The following is a 20939-nucleotide window of genomic DNA, read 5'->3' on the forward strand; positions in this document are numbered from 1 at the left end:
GGCTCTTTTTCTTTCTCCTGACTATGGCGGCCCCGCCCTGGACCTCCTGAGCTCCCAGAAACCCCAAACTCCCCCCAGTGGCCCTGAGTTTGAACTGCCAGCTGGGGCAGCCCTCACCCGCTTTGAGATCCCGCCCAATCTCACTTCCCGCAGCCCACGACTGTAAATATGGGCCCTGCCAAACGGGCTGTGCCCAAGCGAGATACTGGGGGGCCGCCAGTCAGGTCCAGCGTGGGGCACCGCAGGGAAGAGGGAAGGACAGGGCTAGTGTGGTGATAGGTTTGGCTTAATCTGCCCCATTCCAGGAGGCCACAGGAAAGTTTTCAGAAAGCATTTATCTCTTGGGACAAATAAAAACAGAAAACGCTGTGGGCAAAGTGGTCTGGCTCTCAACATGGAAGGCCCAGGGGCACGAGGCTGACTCTGAAGCAGAGACGGGGAGACAAGTGCGGTGCAGGTTTGCTCCAGCTCTCTCCGCCGGCCGTTTGGGCGCAGGGGCGGGGCTGTGGGTCCGGCTTCAGCCTGGGGCATCCAAGGCCCGGGTCTTGGAGTCCAGGCGTACTCCACGGGCTACAAGCATGCCTTTGAGCCAGTTTCAGAAGCACTCCAGGCCTCGATTGCTTTAGCTTTAAAATGGGGGTTATAGATACTTCATGTGGTCCACAAGGGGGCGTGCTGTCCTTGTAAAGTGAAGGACCCCTGCAGAGAGGCCACCTGAGCCCTAGAGTCCCCAGGATACTTCAGAAGGATCCTCGGAACTCTGTGCATTCTTCCAGCCCACACGGTCGCCCTCCCATTTCAAGTGCGCGTAGTACTACAGAGGAACGGCTGGGGGGACAGCCACCCTATCGGGGACATCTGAAAAGCCTGGGTCTAAAGAAACAGCACTCCTCCCCCACAGGAACGCTGGACTAATGCAAACATGCCAGTGTACCAAGCAGGGGATAGAGGGGGTTGGGACATTGCTATTTATTCCCCACCCTGGAAAATTAAAATTAGTTATCAGCCCTGGCTGGTGTGGCTCAGCGGATGGAGTGCTGGCTTGCAAACCAAGGGGTCGCCAGTTGGATTCCCAGCCAGGGCGCAAGCCTGGGTTGCAGCGGGCCAGGTCCTGGGTGGCAGGGCACGTCAGCAGCAACCACACATTGATGTTTCTCTCCCTCTCTTTCTCCTCCCCTTCCCTTCTCTCTAAAAATAAATAAGCAAAGACTTTAAAAAATGTTGTTATTTAACACTTAAGGTACAGTTTCCCCTCAGACAATCAGAGTAAATATGCAGGCGCGTTCTATGAAAGTGTGAGTGTGATGCCAGAGCTGCCTGTCCTACGAGGTTTCCTCTTTACTGCTGATGTCCAGAAAGATCAGGCGCTTTGGGGAAGCCCACCCACTTCGGAGCCTTCTGAGCTGCAGCTCAGTTCGGAGGCCCCCAGCTCTCCTCCATGGCCATCCCTTTGCCCACTGTACTTCCTCCGTCGTGCGGAGGAGCTCAGCTCTTTTCCTTCCGCTTCCTGCCGAAATGGAAGTGAGTGAACCCCATGCCCTCCTCAGCAACGGGGCAGGTGACAAAGCACAAGGCATTGGTGTCCCTTCCTCCTGCCTCCACTCAGCTGCCCGACCTCTTCCCCCAAAGTGCTGGCCTCCCTGCCTCAGCACAGAACATCCGCTGGAAGTCAGTCTGGAAAAACAGTAAAGTGTTTGGAGACATGCTGGTGGACACCAGGGAGTTCCTGGCACTCCAGGCGGCAGACGGCCACCAGGCACGTGACCTCCTGCCGCGGTTCCGCAGGCCAACCACCACCCAAAGCCGCAGTCCCAGAGGCCGGAGCCTGAAGGTGGACACCAATTAAAAAGAAGCATGAATCAAAATTGTTTTCCAGGATAGCAGGTCATTTTAAGTCGAGGTTCCTCCGAGGGCCTCTAGACTGTGACAATACTGGGCTGGGGCGAGTTTTTACAAACCTTGATATAGGCATGTCAATTTTCGCTTTTGTGGACAGATATTCGCTTTTGTGGTTTCTATATCAACGCACAGAGCCCTTTCTTTTAGCTGTTTCACTCGACATTGTATCACACACGCACTTCATTTCATCTCCTCTCAACTCTGGGAATTTGTCCCACTAATAAGTTCCATTCTGCAAACTTCCTTTTCTTTTTGTTACTTCGGGGCATCTTCCTTGATGTCCACAAATATTCTTAAAAACAAAGACGGAACAAAGAAGCCAGCTACACTTCTCCTGGCCCTGCTGCCTACACCCCCCACAAATACCACACTCCCTGGCGCCCCCCACCCCCCGCGCCCCCCCCATCTCCTGCTCTCTCCTCTGCTGTCATTCAGCTGAGAGCCTCTTCAGTGGCTACCGACGACCAGCTCACCAAATTTCTGGTCTCACTTTAGGGTCTAGAGGGGACTCGGGCTGTCGATGGCCCTGCCAGAAAGCAGGGTCTGGGGGCCCCATGGACTGAATGGGCTTCTCCACATCAAGTCCAAATGAGCTTGACCATTTCCCCAAAGAGGTCACCTGTCATGGGGCCCAAAATTATTGGGCCCCTGCTGCTGCTGTCCATCTCTTCTCCCACAGAGGAAGACAAGGGGCCGGCGACCCTGGGCCTCCTCCCGTCGGATCCAGGGGAAGCAGAAAGGCAGGCTCCTTCAGTGCTTTTGCTTTGCTGGGCTCTCCTCAAGCCCGCTTGCACCCCTGCCCTGCCTAGCTAGCATCGTTGCAGGGTTCTGCACAAAGACCCTACTTAAAAAGAAATTCTATAAACACTTAAAGGCTGAGAAATACAGATTGTTCGAAAATGCTAATTCTCCAAAGCTCAGGAGAAAACCAGGTGGAACGTTGCCCCCTTTTTTTGAAATGGTTGTTTCTCCGGCTCACCTCATGTGGCAGCAAGACTCAGACGTGAGGTCATGGCTGTGGTGTTAACATATACTGCGTCATCCACGCTCCCCTCCCCCCCGGACGCCAGACACCCCACCGAGGTGACTGAGGAGCCTGGAGGCAGCAGTGGAAACTTCTGAAGCATTTTTAAAATTTTTCATTTTTAAAGCCAGTGCGCGCTGTCCCCACGCCACGCAGTGCCTTGATGCAGAACAAGACAGACGTTCTCGAGGGTGGCGAGCTGAAGGCCCCTGAACAACGAAGAGCAAATGAAGAACAAACTAACCCAGGGCCCGGGACACCCAAAAGGCAGCCCGTAGGCACTGTCCAAGGATCTCGGCTTTGAAGGGGCTTTCGAATCATCAGACTCCTTCCCTGGAAGCTTAATGCCTTCAGGATTGCCAGCAGCCTTGGCCACGGACAGCAAATACTGTGCATCCTGGGCTGTCAGTCTGCCTTTGGGCTGGGCTGACGTTAGCAAGCTTCCTCGAGGAAGGAGTCCACATCTGTTTACCTGTAGCTTCAGCTCCCCGATCTCAGTACCATCTTTCCACAGAACAGCCCTTTCATACTCGGGCTCATTGGGAGACCACCTGGCCTGGATTTCTGGTGAAGCGTTAGGGCCGAGATTGTTAGCGGGCCTCAGAGAATTCTGTTCCTGTGTCTGGGTATGTTTCATATCAAATGGCATTTATATCAAATTGTCGGTGCTACAGAACGCGCACAGGGGAGCAATCCTCTGGACAACTGCACGCTTCCTGTCGTAAACTCTCCTGTTCCAAAGCTCTTTCCCCCCGACTGTGTCAGGGGAGAGCTTCGAACAGATCCCAATGGTCCTGCGGCATCTGCTACTTTCCTTGTTTAGCTCAGACGGGGGTGTAGGTGGCGGCCATGAAGGTGGGGTTAGGAGGTGCCAGTGTGACCCCAAGGATAAGAGGAACTTAATGTGCAATTTCAGATCCTTAAATCCTCAGTCCGTGAATCTAGAATTACTGTAGGAACCCTAATCATTGCTCAGGAAAGTACCAGCGAGGGCATCCATGTATTACAATGACGGGGCTCACTAGTGTCTGGGTGGGAGTTCTCGTGGGCAGGGTGTGGGCCGCCTCTGGCAGACCCCTCGGGGCCACAGCTCCCTATGTTTCCTCCATTCCTCATCGTTTTCCTTTGACAGCATGGGGCTGGGCCAGCCCTCCTGCAGGGTACGTAGGAGCTCACGTGGCCTTAGCAATGTGACAGACCCAAACCTGCAGCACCTGTGGCATCTGCCCAACATACACCGACGGCAGGGAACCCAACTTCCTTCCCTGCGTGGGCTCTGTGGGCATCCCATCTTCGCTGGGAGCAGCCAGGCAGAGCTTTCTCCCAGCCCCGGGGATGTGGGCTACACCCTCCGGGGGCGGTTCACGGCCCGAAATAGATGGGGCACTTACTTTCCCTGAGGTAACTGAGGTGTGACAACAGCACTTCTGTGTTGTAGAGGGAGGTGGCTCGGAGGAAGTCCTCCTTGCTCATTTTACACAGTTCCTTGCCGTCCATGTTCTGGAAAAAGGCTGTGTCGATGTCCATCAAGCCATACTCCTTTATTGCCCACTCCAGCCACTGCCGCACGTGCTCCTGCGTCCACAGCGTGGGGTCTGCGGGGGAGAAGGTCTGTCAGCAAGGGCTGCGGGCGTCGGGGGTGGCAGGGGCTCCCTCCACTTCATAAAGGCTGGGCAGCCTCTCTTTGCCTCCGTCTTCCTCCTCCGTCCTTCCCCAACCCCTCTCTCCTCTCTCTTTCTTCCCACCCTTTCCTCTCCCCTTCCCTTCCCTCCTTCCCCACCCCACTCTCCCTCTTCCTCCTCTCTCTCCCTCTCCCACCGTCCTCACTGGGAAAGCGGGTTCCCTCCCAGATGGTCCTCCCAGCTCTCCCATCTGGCTCCCTGGCATCTGGCACGGCCTGAACCACTTAGCACTCTGGCAAGGCTCTCAGATGCCTCACTACACACCCTGACAGCCCACTCTTTAAAGCTTCGGGAAGTCAATTGAAACCTTTGCCTGAGAAATGGTGGCATCAAAATGAAAATAAACACAGTTCCACAGACCCAGGGACCAGTGTCTCTGGAAAGGGAAACCATCTGTATCTTGAGAGCCCTGATGATTTCATGGAAGAACACGATCCTCAGATGGCAGCGGAGAGAGCACATCTGTACATGCTTTTCCTGCGAGCCCATCCGTACAGATGGGACACCCACTGGCGTGAGCCCTGAGCGGGAACCCAGCCTGCGTTTTCTCCCCTCAGACGCAGCTGTGTGGCAGTTTCTACTAGATCATTCCCAAAACGTTTTTAGGATGTGCAAGTCCCCAAAGCTGAGAAATGGTGTCAGAGAGAAAACCTTTAGTCCTTGACAGAACATCAATAATAAGGACTGAGGGTCTCCACTCAAGACCCTCACGACTCCGTCTCAGCCAGGGGTGTATGTGTGGGGGGGGGGATGTGTGCGCCTTGGGTGCCAGTGAGGAGTCTAGTAGGTTCCGTGGGAGGTAGAGGTCTGTATAGCTGATCACTTTGCACAGTGTGGAAGCCTCCCCCCTCCTTGGCTAACCAATTAACCAATTATTAGTGAATTCAATAAACACTTCGAACGTGCTCATCATGACAGAAAACGACGTGGCCCTTGGCCTCATGAAAGACCCAGCCGGGTGAAGCGTTCGGGTAGGAAAGCACGCAATGAAGCAACAGATTTTGTGGTGATGGTTGAAGCAGTGAGAAGTGGAGGAGAATAGTGTACATGTGGAGTCACGGAAGGCTTCCTGGAGGAGGAGAGGAGACAGGGCATTGTATGTCAGCTGTCAGCCCAGCTTCCACTGGGCCTCTTTTATTAGCAGTTATATTTGGTAGGAATGTTTGCCCCACCTCTCAACCATGTCACCCTCTCTTGCTAAGACTTTGTGAAGGTTCTGGGCAAAAATGGAAACCTAGTTTGAATGTTTAGGGATGTCGAAGGGGAAAAAACAAGGTTTTGTTTTTGTTTTCTCTCACGCCCTGCGGTCTGCCTGCAGAGGTGACTCTCCTGGGCTTTTACTCAGAGCTTTCGCCGTGCCCTGGTCCGGTAGGGGCTTTCTGCCTCTCCTTGGCTGTGACACGTGAGAATTGGTGGGGAGGTGGTTGCGTCTGCTTTGCAAAGTGCCCAGCAGCACCCCAGGTGTGGAGCGGACAAGGCTGGTGAGAGAGGAGAGTGAGGAGAGGAAAATCTGGGGTGCAGGTCACTGCATGACGCTGACTGTCCTACCACAATCCAGTACCCGGCAACCCCAGATTTGGGGGGCCTACTGTGTGCCAGCTGCTCCTACTTTTCACTTACCAAGAAAACCCTGCGAAGTGGCTTGTCCCTTCACTTCACAGACGGAAAGTAGCGCCCCGAAGGGTTAAGTCTCTGACTCAAACCTAAGTCCCTGTCTGAGCCGGGGTTCCAGTGCAGGCCCTCCCAGGACTTCATTTAGTTGGGGGGGTCGGTGCCCCCCCACCGGCAGCCTCCTCTCTTTTCCTCTCACAGTCATATCTGAACTCGCCCGTGAGTTTCTCTGCTGTGAAGCAAAACACAGAGCTCTTCTTATAGCTTCATTATATGAATCAAGCAATTAGGCATGGAGCATTGGTAACTTGAAATGATTTTGCACCACTTCAGAATTGCAAAGAAAAATGGAGGTGGCTGGGCGGTTGGATTATGCAGCATATTATTTCATCTGATCTCCTTTGCTTGTCCTAATTGTTCATGTTTAACATCCAAGGCCTTAGATTTGATTTTACACCATGTAGTTAATTTATTTTATTATTTCCTCTCTTGCTTTGAGCTCTGTCACGATATTATTTTTCTCCCTGTACAGAACAATGAATTATAAATCTTTCACTTTGGATCATGCTAAATCCTTCCAAATGTATTTCCTGGATGATTTAGTCCTAGTTTCTTCCTATCTGAACTTGGACTGGGTGGTTAGCTAGGGTCCTCATAGATACTTGTCTTAAAATCTTCCCATAAACAAAATCAGTCTCTCCACCAATGTCTTACTGCCTCAGTCTGTGGACTGGCCCAGATGAAACTTTCCCTCATGTCCAGGAGGCTGACCCGGAAGAAGCCAAAGTGTCGGAGGATCATGCTTAAGGACTAAGCCCGGAGTAAAATAGGGGAGTGAATCCACACCGAGTGACTTCATTAGACAAAGTGCTTAAAAAACCCCTCGCTATGTAGCTGCACCGTTTTCATTATTACTGCTATTGTTACCTTGGCCCACCAAAGATGTACATTTTGATATCCTTGTTGAAAATATTTCAACACTGATTTGGAGTTGAAGGGCCACCAAGAAGTCTGGCCATCTTCGCTCCCTTTTCTTATCCCCTCCCAAAAGTGTCTGCAGATGTGAGATGGTGTAAACATTGGGTTAAGACAATCTCTGGCCCTGGCTGGGTGGCTCAGTTGGTTGGAGCATCATCCCATGCACCCAAAGGTTGCGTGCAGGTCCAATTCCCAGTCAGGGCACACACCTAGGTTGCCAGTTTGATCCCGGGTCAGGGTGCATATAGGAGGCAACCAACTGATGTTTCTCTCTCATATCGATGTGTTTCTTTCTCTCTGTCTCTCTCTCTTTGAAAGCAATAAACATATCCTTGGGTGAGGATTAGGAAAAAAAAAAAAAGACAACCTCTGATCTCCTACCCTTTCAGTCCTCAAGGTCTCTTTGCCATGCTGGCCACTGTTTGTCAGGCCGGGAGTTCAATACCACATGGCCAACAGCCTGGTGAGGCTTGGCTTGGCTTGGCTGGGGGAGTGTGGACAGGTTCCCACCCTATCCACTTCGGTGCAGTTTCACTGTCTGCCTTCTTTTGATGTGAAGGGGAGAGACACAGTGCTCTTGGGCCTCACAAATGCACCGGAGCTAACCATTCCTAGCTGGGGTCCTGGAGGAGGGTCGGCATTAATTGGTACAGGTCATGTAATGTGGATGGAGCAGCTTACACAGCGCCTGGCACCTGGAGGGGAGTCAACGAATGGGCGCTGTGCTTTCTCTGCCTTCTCGAGCCCACATGCTTGCAGGAGAAGGAAACTAAAAATGCTTCTCGAACTGTTTTCAAGCCCTGTAGTCACAGAAACATTCCGGTCAGCCCGCCCCTCTCCTGCCTCACTGGTCCCAAGACCTCCCACCCCTGCCACCTTGAACATGGCCCAGAACACATACATGGGTGCAGCTGTAGACCCAGGAGATGGTGAGACACAGCTGCCCATGGAAAAGAAACACAAAGGGCCAAGGAGGAGAGGCTCCCACAGGCCACCCCCTTCTAGGCCAAGAAGCAGATGCCTTTGAATCACCTCAGACACAACTGCACTTACACTTTTCCAAGTGGAAGGGGCTTTGCCTTTTTGGTAAAGTTATTTTGGTAAAACGAGTTTTAATCTCTGCCCTGTAATTCACTTTGCTTAAGGTTTGGACATTCCAGCTCCTTCCACCTGGCACCAAGTCCACACGTTTCAGTTTTCAAACTCCCTTTTGGACCAGACGGCTGGGCCTGCCGGTCTAGCCGAGGCCGAGTGTCCAGCCAATACCCCGAGGCTTGAACAATGATTTTATTCTCTGTGACCAACAGCACCAATACTTCGGAAAAATAGGCTATTTTTACCTAACGATATAACTTGCTGCACGCATGTGAAGGAGCTCCATTTGTTAAATATAGTTATTTCTATTTTGAAACAGAGAGCTGGCTGTAATTGTGGAAAGGTGGAACCCTGCCGATGCCAGGAGGCACATGTCTGGGGGGGACACAACAGACCTGGGTAGCCACCCTGCTCCTGCAAGGCGAGGGTGGGCACGTCTAGGGCTTCCCCAGGCTGCTGCTGCATTCAGACGGCCTTGCCTCTGCTAGCTCTGCCAGGCCCCATCCCCTGGGACCAGGCGGGGACCCAGAGCCTGTGGGCGGGGCCTGCCTGTGGGCGTGGCCTTCCTGAGGGCAGGCTTCTGGAATCTACATGTCAGGGTTCTGGTGACATTTGGGAAACTGTCCTGGACGGCAGCTAGGGAGAAAGGCGGGAAGTGCAACTTTCCTAAGTCAGCATTTCCACAGAGAGCAGGGTACTGGGCCAACATCCAGATGCCACCAGGAGAGACCTGCCCTTCGACTAGTTGCCCAGAAGGGTGAGGGCACGCATGCCAGGCAGCAGCCGGATCCCCAAGGTTACCTGCAGGGACGATGACCCTCCTCTCGTTGGTGGTCATGTTGGGAGGAGGGGGGCCGTTCTTCTCGTCCATGTAGCTGTTGTAGTTCATGGCGTTGGACTCGCCCCCACCGACCAGCTTGCTGCATTTGCTAACACTGCAGTCCACCGGAGACTCCCTAGATGGAGAGGAGACAGAGGGGGGAAGTTGTCACTGCTGCTGCTCTGCACCGTAAGGGAGCTCACCCCAGCCCATTGCTCAGACAGTGGGAGCCATCTCCCAGCCCCACCTGGTGTTGGGGTGAGGAGGAGGATGCTGCCAAGGCAGCCTTATTTCTATTCTCCACGCTGCCCTGCCAGAGTCGCCTTCAAATCCCAGCCTGATCCTGTCATCACGGAACTTAAAAATGCCTGGCAGCTCCTGCCGCCCCCAAACTGGACTTCTCAGGACAGGACTGCAGCTCCCACCCATCTGCAGCGGACACTTCTTCTTGTTGCCAGGCAGCCTACGCGCTTGGGGCCCTTGCACTGGCGCTGCCCATCCCCCCAGTGTTTCTGTACTGGTTCTAGGACTGTCATGCCGTGGGACTCTCAGCGTGGCAGGTGCCCCATCCCCTCGCTGGACGAGGGGGTTTCTTGAGATGGTGACATTACTTTTCTGTAACCTCGAAGTAGATTACAGCCAGTTCTATACAGAACCTTGATTAGGAGATGAGTGGTAGATGTTTCCTAAGTGAATTATTTCTATTGCATGAATATGACTTGAATGTATTTTTATACACTGTTCTATTTGAACTTCCCAATAACCCTCCGAGACAGGCATGGTGATGGTTAATAGCTTCTTTTTTACAGTTAAGGAAACTGGGAGGTGAGGTGCCTGGGCCAGGGTCGCACAGCTAGCAGAGGGGAAAGCAGGACTCAGGGCTTTAGTGCTGAGTTTCCCTGTCAAAACACACATGCAGAAGAGCTGGTTCCTGTGTGAAGGAGGAATAGAATCTGAGAACTTCAACCCAATGGAGAGGCTGTGGCCCCTGTGGCCTTTTGCATCCCGGCCGCCAAGCTCACGGGGAAAGCATATCAAGGTGCACAAGGGACAGAGCAAACTCACCCAACCTGGTCTCGAAGTACATACATAGCCCAATTAGCACCTGGGGTTTTGCAATAGGGTGCAGAGAGGCTGCTTCCTGGCTTCAGCTCAGCAATGAGCAGCCACCTGGAGATCTGAGCCCAGAGCAGGCGGAGATACCTGGTGCCCAGAGCAGGTGGGCAGGACACGCCCCATACTTCCAGATCCTCTCAGTGTGCCCAGGGGAAGTACCCTCCTGCCCTGCCCTCGCCTCCATTCAGCCACTTGGCAGCAGCAGGACCACAGGAGGCGACCAGAAGGCCAAGGAGAAGCTGCAGCTGTGGGTCCTTGGAGCAGGAAGCATCAGTCCTGGCCCCCCCAGGAGATACCAGCCCGTTCTCTCCAAACCCAGCTCCAGACCTAGGAGTTCAGACATGGTGCAGATTACAGCCGCCCAGCCCTGGGCCACACAACCTCTCTGGGCTCTCCAGAGGCCTGGCTGCTGCCTTCCCTACTCCTCTGTGGTCAGGACTGCCCATCATGAGGTCTCAGCAGCAGAGACATGCCAGATGGGGTTCCACTCATCTCACAACGTGGTGGCGGTACCTCCACAAGCAGCGAGAGCAGCCACTAAGGCAGAAGAAGGGAGTAGCAGCCCTGCAGGGGTGGGGAGCTCAGCAGGGCGGGGAGGCATGAGCACATTCAATAAAGAAAATTAAATGAATTTGTTTCTTAATCTGAAAGGGAAAAAAATGCTGAAGATCACTTATCATAGCTGGGAGATAAATGCTCCACTGAGATATTAGAAGTCAGACGGTAATTTTTTCCTGATGTCTTACAGAGGGGAACATGGGCTGAAAATGAAAATAAGATGTATAACTTACACATGTTAGAATTTAAGGTTTTACTATTCGCCTACTGTTTTTCCAGGCAGAGAACCAAGAACCAGCCGTCAGAGCCCCGGATTGTTGAAGGTTTAACGTCCCCGTGGCAGTGCGAGGGAGGCAGTAGCGCATCGGGGCTTTTCACCAGGGGCTGGCCTTTGGCTTCTGCTGCTGACGGACTTGGCTTGAGATGAAGCTGTCCCTGAAAGACCCTGGTCCTGGGTCTGAGCTGGGCTGTGGCCGAGCTCACTGGGACCCCCTCCTCATGACCAACCACAAGCGGTGTATGTGCACACGTACACCCCCCAACACTCAGGCATGTGCACACGTGCACACACACCCACCCACCCACACATGCATACTCCAACACATACATGCACACACGTAACCCAACACATATGTGTATACACACATACCCTGATGTGTGCACCCACAAACATGCATACACATGCATGCATGTACACGCACACACATACTTGTGTACACCCCAATGCACACATGTGCATGCACACACAGAGCCCCAAGGTCTGGTGGCCTTTCTCAGCATACTTGTCCATAGTGAAGCAATTCAAGTGCAGAAGTGGGAGGATTAAGTTGGCCTTCAACTAAGAGGGCAACCTTTTCATTGGCTGGGAACTCCATGGCAGAGGGTGGGGTTGCAGAGCACATACTTCCCCTGGAGGAAGCCAGAGCACCAGGGCCACAGTCAGGGGCGAGAGGCCTTGCAGCCCGCAGAGCACTGCCTGTCTAGGGGCCGAGTGGTAGAAGAGGTGCCGCTCTGTGGGCTGCATTCCCCTTTAGGGATGTTGGGGAGATGTTTTTAAAACTTCTTTTCCACATCAGCCCGGCCTCTAGGGATTTCCAAGCTCAAAACTGACCCCTTGCCACGCAGAGGTGAGAAGTCAGAACCTCAGAAATCAATGAAATACAGTAACCCTTTCAGCACCCATGGCAGGGCGAGCCTCTGGTGCCAGGAGCAGAGAAAAATATGTTTGGAAAAAGGGAAGTGTTTGATGAAACCTGCCCGGTATGCACCCAGTAGGGAGAGGAACTGTGAGCACCACCGTGAGATAGGAGCCCCCTGGGGAGGTGGGGACCGAGGATGCAGGAGCACCAGCTCCTGGAGGACAGGGTCAGAACCACAGGCAAGACCGGGGCTCTCCTGTTGGAGTAACCACTGGGAGCCACACGGTGGTTGGAGCCTCCTCATTTCATATCCCACAGAAACTCATATTTCCCTTTCCTCTGCTCTTCTTCCTTCCTCCCCTGTGTGCGCACCTGCTCCCCAGCTGGGCAAGGCGATCTGCTGGGGAGCTCCTCATTTGGAATGGACCCTGTCCTCAGTCCTGGACCCCTCAGCAACTCTGCACAGGGGTGCCCTCTGGGAGGGCACTTGGTCAGGCTGGCCCTGCCCCGACAGCTAGGGGAGGGAAGGAGGGGGAGCTGTGTTTTCACCAATGGCCTGCCACGTGCCCCTCCACTCCTAAGCTCTTGGCCACTCTGCCTCCTCCACAGCACCTGCCTCGTGTGCGGCCATCGGGCTCGGCGGCTACTGCTAAGAGGTGGGGGTGGTCCAGGTGAAGCCCAGCATAAAGGCTGCTCTCTAATGAGGCAGCTGGCGCCTTTGAAGAGCTAGATGAAAACAAGAGGGAAGGGAGGGGAGCACAGATGGAGGGGGAAAGGTTTGGCCATTCAGCTCAGCTACCCTACCGCTAATTTGTATTGAAACCTGCACTTCCAGCAAGCATGGGGTTGGGGCCCACGGGCAGCTGATGGCACTGGGACAGGTGACAAGAGGGTCTGGGGCTGCCACAATAGAGCAGAGAGGAGGTGGTGGCTCCGAGAGGCTAACTCAGAACATGTCCTTCTCGGCCACCACTCAGAGAGCCATGGCCCAGGAGGCTGCGGCAAAGGTGGCGTGAGCCTCATAGCCTGGCTCTTTATTTCACCACTGGATGTAAGCTTCCTACCCCTCCAGTCCTGTTTTTGTGTGTTCAGTGAACACGGCTTTACAAAGACTAGTACTGATTTCCGAAAGTGCCTTACAAGCTGTTGAGCCATTTGAAACAAGGTGAGAAATCTTTGGTATTTGAAGAAAGGGAGATTTGAAAGGCTGCTCCTGAAGAATACCCCTTTAGATGAAACAAACACGTTCTTTCCCTTCCCACTGAGCTCAGGGCAACCTTGCTCCGGGCGTGTCCTCCAGATGCACGAGTCTGCAGCCCAGGCTCACTGTGAACGGAGGCCCGTCACTCGTGCAGACCATGCGGAGTCTCAGGGCTGGACCCAAGCCACACAACTGCTTTAGGACCTGTCATTTGTGTCTTCCATGTCTCGTGTGTACATGGTACAAAAATTAGGATTTAGTTTCTGTAGGATCCATGCACAGATGTATGCATATGGTTTCTTTTTGTTTTGAAAAGAAGAAAATTTCAAGAAAAGAAAGGAAATCACCCACAATAAAGCCATCACCTGACCTAGTAGGTATTTTAATCTCCATATACAGTAGATGGTCATAGCTGCTCCGGAATCTTGCAGATGGCTTCCCACCAAGTTATGTGTGGCATACTTCCTCCTGCAAGGGTCAGAGCCTTAGGAAGCCCTCACACACTCCTTCGGAGAGGCAGGAGTTACAGGTGTGTGAGACCAGTCTTCCTGGAGGTGAGATGGAAAGTGTCCAGGTGTGTAGCAAGGGTGTCCAGATCCCAGCAGGCAGTCTGGGGAGTGTCGGGGCAGAGTAACACTAAACTCAGGTCCTGCACGGCCGGCGCACAAAGCAAGCAAGTCCTTGCATTCGCTCTCCATAAACTGATATTCTTTCCTCTGGGGATGTTTTCTCCAGGCCCCGTGGTTGAGACAGGATGCAGCTGAGTTATGTGCAGACCACAGTGTGGATCAAGTTGCTGAAGTCTACATCTAGCACAGGACCTATGGGCCATGCTGTCTCACGAACAACTCACTTTAACAGACTCAACCACAACAGGAAAAGATGGAGAAAGGGAGCAAACCTCCCACAGTGTGGGCAAGCGAGACTTTCTCTGGCTCCTCAGACCTCGATCTCTCCGCTGGACCTTTGTCCAAAGAACTTGCAGCTTGGATAAGAAGGAAGAAGGGCGCTGTAGCTTTAGGCAGCAGAATGCCTTGTCCAGAGACAGAAGTGCCTATGGGGGCTCAGTAAGTCCGAGGAAGTGACTCAGAAACCCACGTTGCTGCCAACACACCAAGGCTCAGCACTGTCCACTTGAAGTAGAATGTGAGCCACCCATACAGTTTTACATTTTCTACTGGCCATGGGTTTAAAATTTTTTAAATAGGTGAAATAACTTTTAATAATATATTAAAATATACCAACTCAGTACAGCCAAAAGATTATCTCAACATAATCAGTATAAAAAATGACTAATGAACTACTTCTCTATTTCTCCCATACTAAGTCGCCTAAACACAGTGTGTATTATACGTGTAGAGCACACATTACTTTTGAATTAGCCACCCTTCAAGGGCTCAAAAGCACCACCTGGCTAGTGGCTGCTATAGGGACAGCCCAAGTTCCCAAATTGTATCCTCTGCTTTGCTTTTTTCCTCTAAACTGAGAAATGACCCTTTGCATTAAAAGTGCCATTACCAATAGTACTCAGGGGATGGAAGAAGCTACAGTGCTGAGGGTGAGCGATTTCAATAGCCTCGATCACATTATTTCTTTTCCTGTGATCACATAATAGCATCCGACATGGTTCCATCCTAAGCAAAGACGTTTTTCTGAAAACCCTTGCTTCCTACAGCCCAGCGGTCCAGCTTCCATGTGAGCACTTAGAGGATATTTATGAGGTGCTGGGGATGGCTGTGCCAGACCCATTTGGCTCTGAGAGCACACTATGTCCTCTTTGTTTCTCCAGAGCAGGTGAGAATACATCCATCTTTCTGAGCCTACTTTGTCACCTGCTCATGGTCCGGGTCAAGACAGGCCAGTCAAAGTCAAGGGCTGCTTTGTGCGAGCAGAGCTAGGTATCTGCTCCCGGGGGCGTTCGGAGGGCTCTCCTGCAGCTGGCTCCTGGTGTGACCGGAGGCAGGAATGAGCTGGCTGATGAGTTCTGAAAACTGATTTCTTCAGGGACCCTCTTTGCCCAGGATTAGTATCTTGGAGTGGCTGAGGCTTCCTTGAGCAGTTGGGTGGCCTAGGTGGCCTGGCTGAGCACACACGCAGGCTCTGTCTGGGGCAGGGACCAAGGCTGACCTTGGTCTCCGTCCTGTCGGCTTCTACGCTAATGCCTGCGCGACTTGGAATACGCACTTCCACTTGTGAGCCTTTACTGGTGGTTAGCCACACGTTCATTCACCTGTTCACTTAGTAACTATTTATTGAACACCTATCATGTGCTCAGAAAAAGAAAAGCCCCGCCTACATTGAATGAGGGATATGATGAGAGCCAGAAAGAGCTAAGAAGAATCAAGGCAGGCTAATGTGACAGGTGATGTTTTAGATCAGGTGGTCAGGGAAGGCCTCTGAGAAGGTGACATTCAGGCCAAGACCTGAAATAAGCGGGGAGAGAGTCCTAAGACCAGATGAAGTAGCAATGTTCCAGAAAGAAGGAACATAAGGGAAGAGACTCTGAGGCAGGAGTGTGGAGGGAAGGAGTAAAATGGGGAGCAGGGTGGAAAAGAGGGTGTCCGAGGGGTGGTGGGGTGACTTTGGCTTTTGTCATAAGCCAGTAAAGGATTTTGAGCAAGACAGTTAGATCATTTCTGAGGATGACTCTGGCCGTGGTCTGAAGAACATGGGGAGAACAGGGTGCCGCTGGGGTAGTCTAGGAGGAGAGGCGCGGCTGACTCTGCTCGAGGTGGAGGTGAGTGGTGGGTGGATTCAGGATCCAACAGACCGGAGACTCTCCAGGGGTGGTATCTGGATTGTTCCCAGGTATGGGGAGCCGTGGAGGCCAGGCCAGGAGGAAGGCTTTCCTAAAGAGCTCCCCTGGCTGTTGGGGTGAGTGTCGGCAGAACTGAGAAGGTAACCGCAAAAGTACAACCCACAGCAGACGGGAAGGGGCAGGGAGGCGGCCCACCGGCCAGGAGTCAGGATGCCTGGGCTCTGTGGCCAGCTTTGTCTCCTCTCGATCCTTGGACAAGTCATTTACCTCCTCAAAGCCCAATTCGCCTTCATATGTCGGTATGTGATTACAGTATCTACCTCACAGGAGAGTGGTGGGGAGCGAATGATAAGACAATAGGAAAGATGTTTGACAAACTGTACCCCACCTACAATGCGAGGAACTCAATATCCGTATTATCTATGTGGAGAGACACTCATTTCCAGGGCTCTCGGCCCCGAGCCTCCGAGTCTTCCCGAAATCCCAGAGCCAGGAAGGCGGCTGGGGTCCCAGGGACTGCTTCTGGTTAGTGGGGTTGAGATGTGGTGGGCCTGGGTGTCCCCACAGGCCGGTGGGAGACCGGGGGCTCTCAGGAGAAGGGCTCCCTCCAGGCTGCATGCACACTCCCTTCTTCTCTCTCTAGACTTATTTCCTCGGGGACCTCATCCACTTCACAGTTCAAACGCATCAGAGACGAGGCCTAAACCTACATCCCAGCCCCACGATATTATCTGAGCTTTGGTTTGCAAAGCCTAGCAGACATGTTTATCTGGGCATTCTACTGTTTGTTCACAAAATCTCACAGGGACCACCGACATCTCTCCGTAAAGCATCTTCTCTCCCCACTCCGGTGGCTGCGAACAGCACTGGCCTTCTTGGCAACATCTAGGCTTCGGCCATCTTTGATTCTCCCCTTACCTGCCTGTTGGCCTGACCCTGGTAATCGTCCCCGTGATTTGCTCCTCCTGTCTCTACCCCTGTTGGTTTCCAGAATCAGCACCACTACCCTCATTCAGGACATTGAAATTTCTTGTCTGGGATATTTCTACAACCTTTTAACTTATCTTTCTGACTCCCCTCTTTCTATTCTCTGTACACATTGATTGTTATCTCCCGTGTCCAAAATCATAGCTCTGATGGTATTAAATGTCATGTCTCTGCTAAGTCAGACTTTGCAAGTAGAATGAGTTCCATAACTTCTTAGCCTGCCATTCGGGGCTCCTTCTTATTCTTACATTTATCTCCCTGTGCTACGGACTCTTTGAATTATCTGGTATTTCAGGAATGAGACCAAGGCTTTCTCTCACTCAAACCTTTGCTCGAGATGATCACTATCACCGTCCAGAACCCTCCGAGTCCTCGGCACCGTTCTGAGCCCTTTCCCTGCAGCATCAGAGTTAACCCTGGGAGCAAGCCTGGGAAGAAGACCCTCCAGTGCTGGTTTGGAAAGGAGGAAGCTGGTGCTCAGAGACGCAGACCGCTCGCCCAAGGGCAGAGCCAGGACTGGTGCCTGGGCTACCTGTTCCCCAGGCCTGCTCTTCCTCGGCCCTGTGATGCTTCTCTCCTTGGACTCCCCCCCAACTGCTACAAGCACAGCCTTACCTGTGCCGGCACCACCAACTTCAAACACACTGTCTAAGTGCAATATGTCCTCTCTCACACAGCGAGCCCTTCCACATGTCCACCTCAGTCGTCAGCTCTGGACTCTTACTGCAAGATGGTTTGGTCATCTTTGCTTTGGTGAGGCCCACCCTGAAAGGTCAAGTATCTTCAACAAGGACAGGGAAGTATACCTTTTTGCTAAGTTATCCCCAAGGGGGGCTGCACCTGGACCTGACACAAAGTAAGTGTTCCATACGTGTCTGCAGAGGAGATTATGAGCCTAATCCAGAGATCCAGGGGAGCTTGCTGGCCTTGCTCCACCCTCAGCCCTCACCTCTCTCTCTCTCTCTCTCTCTCTCTTTCTCTCTCTCTCAGCTCTCTAGGAACTGACTCAGGCTCCTGGCTCAGCACCAGGGCCTCACCTGCTGCAGAAACCCTAAATGCCAGAAGTCACTTAGGTCAGACATGCCTACTCAGACGCTTGGCAGCGAGACTCCAGCCTCCCCAGCCCCACACCTGGCAGCGGCGGCTACGCCCAGCCTTGGAGCCGCGCAGGCCTGGCGGGCTTACCTGGATCCATTCATGTGGTCATACTCCCGCTTGACATTGACCCTCACCGGCTGATTAATCCACTCCTGCTGTGGTGGGAGGGGGTTGATTTTGTGGGGCTGGCCATAGTCAGGACTCCCTGAGGCGGTCATGTCGGCCTTGGGGAGATGGGCCGCGCCGTAGGCGGAGTCGAACAGGGACTGGTCGTCACTCACCACCGAGAGAGCCTCCTAGAGGGCCAGAGAAGGAGAGAGAAAGCCCAGTGTCACTCTTGGCCCAGTGCCGCTCTTCGCCTCCTCTTCCTTTGAGCTAGCAGGGTGGCCGAAGGCTGCCCCAGCTACTTCTCCAATGCTGACTGCCTCCCACTTGGGGCTAGTTCACCCTTATGCAAATGTGATGGTTTCTTTGCCAGTTACCCTGGATGAGGGAGGAGTTTGGGCACTGAAGTAGGTGGGTGGAGATCCATAGGAGTGTGTTCATTTGTTGCAACTGCAGCTGGGACCCCTGGAAAGGAGTGTGGGCAGCCAAGAAAAGTGGCTACACAGTGTGCACATGTGGCGTGGTGGTGCTGGGGCCCAGCTAGGGGGAAATGAGAGTAAGCATCCAGTTTACAGGTGAGGCCAGTGAGACCCACCCAGAGAGGGTGCATACTTAGCTCAAGGCCACACAGGGGAAGGGTGGGGCAGGGCTGTGGCCCCAGCTAATTCTGGTTTCTTTATCTGTAAACAGGAATAAGAATAGCTTTTTCAGGGGTGATGAGTGGATGAAATGAGAGGATCTAGGTACAGGTGCCTGGCTTGTAACAAGTGCTCTGCTTTGGGCATCAGAGCTGTCCTGGGTGAGTGAGTGAGTCTCACACTCCCCCTCCCTTTGTTCGCCTGACTCCTTGAGATGACAGCTCCCTGTCTTAATTCGGATGATCCCTCCTGCCCAAGAATGAGTGTGGGGTCTGGGCTGTGTGGATGGTGGGGGGGGGGTGTTGGGGGAAGGTCCCCTGAAAGAGGTTGCCCTGTTTCCCCCTCAGGCTGTCCTGTCATTGGACACAGGTCTGCAGAGACCCTGCGTGGAGAAGGGAGGCCTTGCCCTTCCCAGAGATCTTCTATGAACCGCAGCGTGATAACGAGGTTCTCCCATTATTCCCAGTCACATCAAATCACAGGGACCCCAGGTTATGGACTGGGGTGTGGCGCTCACTGTACCCCATGCTTACACAAAGTGAAGTTGACCACTTTTCAGGAAAGCAGGTAGTAATCTGCAAGTAAGTATAACCTGAACTAGACAACCTGCCATTGTGCAGATGAGATGGAATAATACACGGAAAATACAACAGTCTCTGGCATGTACTAAGTGCCACCCCACAACTGTCAGTCATGACAACTCTTAGTGTTCAAGCCAAGGTTCTCTCAGGCGACCTGTGGCGAGCTGAATTGTCCCCTTGAAATTCATTCGTTGAAGCCTAGCCTCAGAAGGTGACTATATTTGGAAGTGGGTTCCTTAAAGAGATGGTTAAGTTGAAATGAGGCCCTTCCATGGACCCTCACCCATCTGACTGGTGTCCTTGTAAGAGAAGGGTACGTGGACACACAGGGAAGCATGTGGACACACAGGGAGGCACGTGGACACACAGGAGGCGCGTGCACAGAAGACCCACCCCATGAACAGCAGCAGGAGGGTGAGCATCTGCAGGCCAAGGAGAGAGGCCTCTGAACCCTGCTGCCACTCTGACCTTGGACCTCCAGCCTCCAGAACTGTGAGCAACTAAAGCTTCCATTAATGAAGCCACCGAGTCCATGGTGTATTGTTATGGTAGCTCTAATACACCACCTTTACTAAACCCTCCCTGTACCTTTAAAATTACAGTCTGCTCCACTGGCTAACAATCTGTTGCCTCATCTCTCTCTCAGGACCGTTCTCGACCCCAGCTAGGTGACAGCTGTGCTTCAAAGGAAAAGGTCCTTCTGTGGCTGTTTCTCGCTGGGATTGGGGCGAATTCTGGCACATACTCCAGGAAGACTGCTCCTGCACCGCAAGGCTTCGCCTACCATGGACCTGGCCAGTGATGGCTGTTTCAGAGCTGGGCTGCCCTGCACAATATTTAAAGGCTCACATTCTCCCTGAGAGGGTGTCTCTTGATTCAGGCATAAAATCTAGTAAGATCCTTCTTTATTTCCTCTTGCATGATGTGCAGAGGAAAGCTGTGCTTCTTTGGTAATTGTATCCATTCTTCATACCTTATTATCTCCGTATAATAACTATGTTTGGTGGTTATATCCATTCTACCTTTCAGTTAGGGAGCTGCCCTGGTTCCATACCCCAAACTAGTTTTGAGCTGTCATCCAAGCACACAGCGTTACAGTTCCATGTTGAAGAGTGTGACATTGTGATCTTCCAGAGGGCTGAGCCCAAGTTCATGAAACTCCTGGGGTTCTACACTCAGCAAAGGGCCAATTCCCAGCTAGGACCCATAAACACCCTCTCAGAGATCAAGGTGAAGTACAGTCACCAGTTCTGCTACAAACAGAGACTACCTTTAAGGAACTAGGTGTTGTCTTCTGCTCCAGGGAGGGGCTTACATGCTCGGTATTTCATGCAAACATTTCGAAGTTTCCGATTAAAAAAATGTCTCCCATCTCCCTTCCCCTAAGTTAGGGGAGAAGAAGATGGAATAACTGAGGCAAGGAGGCCTGGAAGGCAGGATGGGGCATAGTGATGGTCTGCTGAGAGGTGAAAGATTTCTACCATCTTTATCCACACAGAGAGCAGGGCAGGGCGTAAGAAAAGGCAGGGTGGTCAAGACAACGGGCCAAGCAGATGCCGAGACCTAGAGTCACGGCAAGTGTGTGCAACAGGGAGCAGATCAGACAAAGCTGGGGGCTATGGCGGCAGACTTTGGATAACGGTACTCAG

At 52.7% G+C, this 20939-nt stretch overlaps 1 protein-coding gene across 4 annotated transcripts in view; it reads right to left on the minus strand.

The window, feature by feature from the left end:
* The window catches only part of FLI1 (Fli-1 proto-oncogene, ETS transcription factor), a 123990-nt gene that overhangs the window by 33801 nt on the left and 69250 nt on the right, over positions 1–20939 (minus strand). For 3 of the 4 annotated variants that reach the window (XM_045860263.1, XM_045860264.1, XM_045860265.1), the window contains 3 exons: positions 18054–18262; positions 9091–9245; positions 4315–4518 (listed from right to left, as the gene is read on the minus strand). In XM_045860263.1, the coding sequence (XP_045716219.1) occupies positions 4315–4518; positions 9091–9245; positions 18054–18262 (568 nt within the window). The remainder of the gene's footprint in view (positions 1–4314; positions 4519–9090; positions 9246–18053; positions 18263–20939) is intronic. The other variant, XM_045860267.1, reaches the window with a different exon arrangement.

This window comes from Phyllostomus hastatus, unplaced genomic scaffold (genome assembly GCF_019186645.2).
Source record: "Phyllostomus hastatus isolate PE091 unplaced genomic scaffold, TTU_PhHast_1.1 phas_scaffold_193, whole genome shotgun sequence".
Taxonomy (NCBI): Eukaryota; Metazoa; Chordata; class Mammalia; order Chiroptera; family Phyllostomidae; genus Phyllostomus; species Phyllostomus hastatus.